The 7,720-nt window shown below is 64.5% G+C and overlaps 1 protein-coding gene across 1 annotated transcript; it reads right to left on the reverse strand.

Annotated features, from left to right (window-relative positions):
• Window positions 1-616: 616 nt before the first annotated feature.
• On the reverse strand, window positions 617-7,720 carry VMA22 (vacuolar ATPase assembly factor VMA22). Its single transcript, XM_080608577.1, is given in 8 exon segments — window positions 617-756; window positions 1,982-2,212; window positions 3,108-3,257; window positions 3,825-3,897; window positions 3,899-3,917; window positions 4,926-5,029; window positions 6,347-6,455; window positions 7,654-7,720. Coding segments are annotated over 7 exon segments (786 nt in total). The 5' UTR covers window positions 6,449-6,455; window positions 7,654-7,720; the 3' UTR covers window positions 617-649.

Genomic DNA, 7,720 nt, shown 5'->3' on the forward strand with positions numbered 1-7,720 from the left:
GCCGCTGGTGGCAGGGTGAGGAGCCAAGATGGCCGCTGGTGGTAGGGGGAGGAGCCAAAAGTGTAGGGGGAGGGGCCAAGATGGCCGCTGGTGGTAGGGGGAGGAGCCAAAAGTGTAGGGGGAGGGGCCAAGATGGCCGCTGGTGGTAGGGGGAGGAGCCAAAAGTGTAGGGGGAGGGGCCAAGATGGCCGCTGGTGGTGGTGGGGGGAGCCAAAAGTGTAGGGGGAGGGGCCAAGATGGCCGCTGGTTTAGGGGGAGGAGCCAAAATTATAGGGGGAGGGGCCAAGATGGCCGCTGGTGGTAGGGGGAGGGGCCAAGATGGCCGCTGGTGGTAGGGGGAGGAGCCAAAATTATAGGGGGAGGAGCCAAGATGGCCGCTGGTGGTAGGGGGAGGAGCCAAAAGTGTAGGGGGAGGAGCCAAGATGGCCGCTGGTGGCAGGGCAAGGAGCCAAGATGGCCGCTGCTTTAAAGGAAGGGGCCAAGATGGCCGCTGGTTTAGGGGGAGGAGCCAAAAGTGTAGGGGGAGGAGCCAAGATTGTGGGGGGAGGAGCCAAGATGGCCGCCGGTGGCCCAAGATGGCCGCCGGGTGCCTTGGGGACAGACGGGGATGCGGAGCCAGCGGCCACCGGCCTTTATTGGAGGGGACGCGTCACGTGACACCGCATGACGTCACCGCACAACGCCCCCACGGTGCCGCCGCGTCCCCCGGCGTCCCCGCGCGTCCCCGCGGCGGTGGCGGCGTCACCGGCGGCGTCCCTGCGGGCGTCAACGGCCCCACGGTGCCACCAGGTCCCCGCGGGTCCCGGTGTCCCCAGGGGGTCCCCACAGGTCCCAGCGTCCCCATGGTCCCGATGTCCCCATGGTGTCCCCATAGGTCACCGTGTCCCCACATATCCCAGTGTCCCCACGTGTCCCCCGGCGTCCCCATAAGTCCCAGTGTCCCCACGGGTCCCAGTATCCCCACAGGTCCCGATGTCCCCACAGGTCCCGGTGTCCCCATGTGTCCCAGTGTCCCCACAAGTCCCAGTGTCCCCATGGTGTCCCCATGGGTCCCAGTGTCCCCACGGGTCCCAATGTCCCCATGGGTCCTGATGTCCCCACGTGTCCCGGATGTCCCCAGGGGTCCCGATGTCCCCACAGGTCCCAGTGTCCCCACGGGTCCCAGTGTCCCCACAGATCCCAATGTCCCCACAGGTCCCAGTATCCCACAGATCCCAGTGTCCCCATGGTGTCCCCACACGTCCAAAGTCCCCACAGGTCCCAATGTCCCCCAGGGTCTCGGTGTCCTTGCAGGTCCCGATGTCCCCAAATGTCCCAGTGTCCCCATAAGTCCCAGTGTCCCCATAAGTCCCAATGTTCCCACGGGTCCCAGTGTCCCCATAAGTCCCAATGTCCCCACAGGTCCCGATGTCCCCACGGGTCCCAGTGTCCCCACATGTCCTAGTGTCCCCACGTGTCCCAGTGTCCCCATGGTGTCCCCACAGGTCCCAATGTCCCCACAGGTCCCAGTGTCCCCACAGGTCCTAGTGTCCCCACGTGTCCCAGTGTCCCATAAGTCCCAGTGTCCCCAAGTGTCCCAGTGTCCCCACGTGTCCCAGTGTCCCCGTAAGTCCCAGTGTCCCCATAAGTCCCAATGTCCCCACGGGTCCCAGTGTCCCCACAGGTCCCAGTGTCCCCACGGGTCCCAATGTCCCCACAGGTCCCAGTGTCCCCACATATCCAGTGTCCCCACACATCCCGATGTCCCCACAGGTCCCAGTGTCCCCATGGTGTCCCCATGGGTCCCCATGTCCCCACAGATCCCCATGTCCCCACGTGTCCCAGTGTCCCCATGGGTCCCAGTGTCCCCATAAGTCCCAATGTTCCCACGGGGTCCCAGTATCCCCACATATCCCAGTGTCCCCACAGGTCCCAGTGTCCCCATGGTGTCCCCACGTGTCCCAGTGTCCCCATGGTGTCCCCACAGGTCCCCGTGGCTCACCACGTCCCCGTGGGTCCCGATGTCCCGCACGTCCCGATGTCCCCCGGGGTCTCGGTGTCCTTGCCGGTCCCGCTGTCCCCGTGGGTCCCGCCGTCCCCGCCGTCCCCCGCCGTCCCCAGAGCCCCGCGGTGTCCCCGCCGTCCCCGCGTCCCCGCAGCAGGGCCCGGTAGCGCTCGGCCGCCGCCCGGGCAGCGCCCTGCAGCCCCGCCAGCTCCACCGCCAGCGTCACCCCTGGGGGGGCGCGCAGTCACTTGGGGACCCCCCCCGCAATTTCCGGACCCCCCCCCAATGTCCTGGACCCCCCCCCCAATTTTCTGGACCCCCCCCCCCCAATTTCTGGACCCCCCCCCAATTTTCTGGACCCCCCCAGTTTCTGGACCCGCCCCCCAATTTCCTGGAGCCCCCCCATTTTGTGGACCCCCCCCCAATTTTGTGACACCCCCCCCAATTTTGTGACCCTCCCCCAATTTAGGGACCCCCCCCCCTCCATATTTTAGCCTCCCCCCCATTTTTGGGGACCCCCCCCCACTTTATGGACCCACCTTCCCCTAATTTTTTGGGGCCCCCCCAATTTAGGCCCCCCCCCAATAATTATTGCCCCCCCCCCCAATTTGGGGACCATCCCCCATTTTATTCCCCCCCCCCCCCCCCCCCAATTTTTTGGGACCCACCCCTCAAATTTTTGTGTCCCCCCCCCCACAACGGGGACCAACCCCATTTTGCCCCCCTCTTCTATTTTTTTTGCCCCCCCCCCCCAATTATTGGGGACCCCCACCCCAATTTAGAGCCCCCTGATATTTCGGGGACCCCCCCTCCACATTTTGGGGACCCCCCCCGCTTTGTGGACCCCCCCCCTCAAGTTTTTGGGACCCCCCGCCCAATTTGTACCCCCCCCCCCCCATTTTGGGGACCCCCCCCCCCATATTTCACCCCCCCACCCCCATTCCGTGCCCCCCTCCCTTTTGAGCCCCCCTCCCTTTAGGTTTTAGGGACCCCTCCCCATTTTTTAGGGCCCCCCCCCCCATATTGAGTGACCCCCCCACACTTCTGGGGACCCCCCCCACTTTTGGGGACCCCCCCCCATATTGGGGACCCCCCCCCCGTTTTGGGGACCCCCCCCCCGTACCCTCCACGAAGCTGCCCTGGGCCTGCCGCAGGCTGCGGGGCACCAGGACCCCGAACCAGGTCAGGGGGTCCTGGGGGGGGCGCCGGGGGGGGGGATTTTTTTGGGGGGGGGGCCCCGAATTCTCCTCCTGGCCCCGGCGCTGCCGCAGCCCTGGGGGGAGGGGGGAGAAAAATGAGGGGGAGGGCCCTAAATAAATGGGGACCCCCCCCCCAACACCCATGGGACCCCCCCAGGACCCCCCCCCCCAGCACCCATAGGACCCCCCCCCAGTTACCCCAATCTCCCTCCCCCACCCATGGGACCCCCCCCAGCACCCATAAGCCCCCCCCCGGACCCATAGGACCCCCCCCAGCACCCATGGGACCCCCCCCCCCATAACCCCCCCCAACACCCTTGGGACCCCCCCCAAGTTCCCCCAATCCCCCTCCCCCCCCCCCATGGGACCCCCCCCGGACCCATAGGACCCCCCCCCGGACCCATAGGACCCCCCCCCCATAACCCCCCCCAACACCCTTGGGACCCCCCTGTTACCCCAATCCCCCTCCCCCCCCATGGGACCCCCCCCAGCACCCATGGGACCCCCCCCCAGACCCATAGGAACCCCCCCAGCACCCATGGGACCCCCCCCAGCACCCATAAGCCCCCCCCCGGACCCATAGGACCCCCCCCAGCACCCATGGGACCCCCCCCCCCACGCCCCCCCCCCAGCTCACCCCCATGCCCCCCCCCCCAGCTGGGGGCCGACGTCCTCGGGGTCCCCCCCCTGTCCCGGCACCTCCTCGAAGCGGGGGGCGCCCCCCCGGCTCCTGCCTGCGGGGGGGGGGGGGGGGACACGGGGACACCCCCGTCACCCCCCCTGCGGTGTCCCCCGTGTCCCCAATGTCCCCCCCATGTCCCCCCCCATCCCCGATGTCCCCCCCACGTCCCCCCAATGCCCCCCCACGTCCCCAATGTCCCCCCCAATGTTCCCCCCCACGTCCCCGATGCCCCCCCATGTCCCCTCCCCATGTCCCCCCCATGTCCCTGTGCCCCCCCATGTCCCCAAATGTCCCCAATGTCCCCCCCCCACGTGCCCCCCGTCCCCCCCGGTCACCAATGTCCCCCCCATGCCCCCCCATCCCCCATTTCCCCCCCCATGTCCCTGTGCCCCCCCCAGTGTCCCCCCCATGTCCCTGTGCCCCCCCCAGTGTCCCCCCCATGTCCCCGTGTCCCCCCCCATGTCCCCCCCATGTCCCCATGTCCCCGTGTCCCCCCCCCACGTCCCCCCCATGTCCCTGTGTCCCCCCCCATGTCCCGTGCCCCCCTCAATGTCCCCATGCCCCCCCATGTCCCCGTGCCCCCCCCATGCTCCCCCCCCAATGTCCCCATGCCCCCCCCCATGTCCCCATGCTCCCCCTTGCTCCCCCCCCAATGTCCCCGTGTCCCCCCCCGTGCCCCCCCCATGTCCCCATGTCCCCCACCCCATGTCCCCCCATGTCCCCGTGTCCCCCCCATTGTCCCCCCCACGTCCCCCCCAATGTCCCCATGCCCCCCCCATGTCCCTGTGTCCCCCCCATGTCCCCATGCCCCCCCCATGTCCCCCCCATGTCCCCTGTGCCCCCCCCAGTGTCCCCCCCATGTCCCCGTGCCCCCCCATGCTCCCCCCCCATGTCCCCATGCCCCCCCCATGTCCCCGTGTCCCCCCCCAGTGTCCCCCCCATGTCCCCCCCCCAGTGTCCCCCCACGTCCCCGTGTCCCCCCCATATCCCCCCCCCATGCTCCCCCCCCCATGTCCCCGTGCCCCCCCCCACGTCCCCGTGCCCCCCCCCGTGCCCCCACCTGGGGAGGACGCGGACGCGCGGCTCCATGGTGGCCCCGTACTGCAGGGCCGAGACGCGGGGGCAGCCCAGGGCGTAGCGGGCCTGGGACAGGGACAGCCACCCCTGGGGGCGTCGGGGGGCGGTTGGGGACGTCGGGGGCGTTTGGGGACGTTTGGGGACATTTTGGGGACATTTGGGGACGTTTGGGGACATTGGGGGGCGTTTGGGGGACGTTTGGGGACGTTTTGGGGACATTTGGGGACGTTGGGGACATTGGGGGTCATTTGGGGACTTTGGGGACGTTTTGGGGACATTTGGGGACTTTGGGGGACATTGGGGGGTCATTGGGGATGTTTTGGGGGACATTTGGGGGATGTTTGGGGACTTTGGGGGACATTGGGGATGTTTGGGGACATTTGGGGACGTTTTGGGGGACTTTTGGGGGGACATTGCGGACGTTTTAGGGGACATTTTGGGGACATTTTGGGGACTTTTGGGGACATAGGGAGACATTTGGGGACATTTGGGGACATTTGGGGACGTTTTGGGGACATTGGGGGACATTTGGGGACATTTGGGGGACATCTGGGGGGACATCTTGGGGGACACTGGGGACATTTGGGGGACTTGGGGGACTTTGGGGGACATTGCGGACGTTTTAGGGGACATTTTGGGGACATTTTGGGGACTTTTGGGGACATAGGGAGACATTTGGGGACATTTGGGGACATTTGGGGACGTTTTGGGGACATTGGGGGACATTTGGGGACATTTGGGGGACATCTGGGGGACATCTTGGGGGACACTGGGGACATTTGGGGGACTTGGGGGACTTTGGGGGGACATTGCGGACGTTTTAGGGGACATTTTGGGGACTTTTGGGGACATGGGGGGACATTTGGGGACATTGGGGGACATTTTGGGGACTTGGGGGGACATTTGGGGACATTGGGGGGCCTTTTGGGGACATTTTGGGGACATCTGGGGGACTTTTGGGGACATCTTGGGGACATTGGGACATTTGGGGGACTTGGGGGACATTTTGGGGACATTTTGGGGACTTTTGGGGACATGGGGGGACATTAGGGGACATTGGGGGACATTTTGGGGACATCGGGGACTTTTGGGGACATTGGGGGACATTGGGGGACATTGGGGGACCTTTGGGGGACTTTTGGGGGACATTGGGGATGTTTGGGGACATTTTGGGGACATGGGGGGACATTGGGGGGGACATTTTGGGTCCATTGGGGACTTTGGGGAAAATTTGGGGACGTTTTGGGGACATTGGGGGACATTTTGGGACATTTTGAGGGACATTTGGGGGGACATCTTGGGGACTTCGGGGACATTGGGGGGGCATTGGGGACGTTTGGGGACATTTGGGGACATTTTGGGGGACTTTTGGGGACATTTTGGGGTCCGTCCCCCCCCCGTCACCTCTCTGAGGGCCCCGTGCAGGCGCCCCCGGTGCCGGTGCAGGGCCTCCAGCGCCTCCAGCAGCTCCAGCAGCGCCGCGTCCAGCGCCTCGCCCGGCGCCATGGAGACCCTACCAAAACAAAGGGGTGTAAACACAGGGGGGGGGCTGCAAAAACACGGGGGGTAAACACGGGGACCCTACCGAAACACGGGGTTTGTTAGCGTGGAGACCCTACCAAAATAAAGGGTGATAAACACGGGGACCCTACCAAAATAAAGGGGGGTAAACACGGGGACCCTACCGAAACACAGGGTTTGTTAACATGGAGACCCTACCAAAATAAAGGGGGTAAACACAGGAACCCTACCAAAATAAAGGGGCGTAAACATGGGGACCCTACCAAAATAAAGGGTACGTTAATATGGGGACCCTGCCAAAACACGGGGGGTAAACACAGGGACCTTGCCAAAACACGGGGTTTGTTAACGTGGTAACCCTACCAAAACACGGGGTTTATTAACATGGAGACCCTAATGAAACAACTCCTGCGTCAATGAGGGAGACCCTACACAAACGACCTGTGTCAACACGGAGACCCTACCAAAACAACCTCAGTGTCAACACGGAGACCCTACCAAAATGACTCCGGTGTCAACACACCCACATGGGACACGCTACCAAAACAAACCGTGTCAACGCCGCAAACCCTACCAAAACAAACCCTGGAAACAGGAGAGACCCTACCAAAACCAATCGCAACGTAAACACAGCCACGCGACAGAACTTACTGGAACACCCCCGTCATGGAGACCCTACCAAAACAAACCATAGGAACACCCATCGGGGGAGACCCTACCAAAACAAACCGTACGTAAACACCTGCCGTGAGAGACCCTACCAAAACAAAGCCTATGTAAACATCTGCCACGACAGGCCCTACCAAAACAACGTCCTATGTAAACATGTCCGCACAGGAGACCCTACCAAAACAACCCGCGTAAACAAATCCCACCATGGAAAACCCTACAAAAACCAAACCCCGCTGTGGGAGACCCTACCAAAACAACCCATGTAAACACCCACCAGGGGAGACCCTACCAAAACAAACCTCAATGTAAACACCCCCATCCATCGTGTAGGACCTACCAAAACTAACCCCCATCAACGCCACCCCCCCCCACAGGAGACCAAACAAAAACAAGCCCCATCTCTGCCCTCCCCCCCACACCCAGGAGACCCTACAAAAACACAGCCCCATCACTGCCCCCCCCCCGGCAAGGAGACCCTACAAAAACACCCCCAGCCCCCCCCTCGCCCATTCAACAACCTCAGGCTGCGGCCGCCGCCGCTCCTCGCTCACGGGACCCGCCGCGGCTTCACGCCGCGCCGCCGCC

This window comes from Anser brachyrhynchus (assembly GCF_964034855.1).
Source record: "Anser brachyrhynchus genome assembly, contig: SCAFFOLD_517, whole genome shotgun sequence".
Classification (NCBI taxonomy): domain Eukaryota; kingdom Metazoa; phylum Chordata; class Aves; order Anseriformes; family Anatidae; genus Anser; species Anser brachyrhynchus.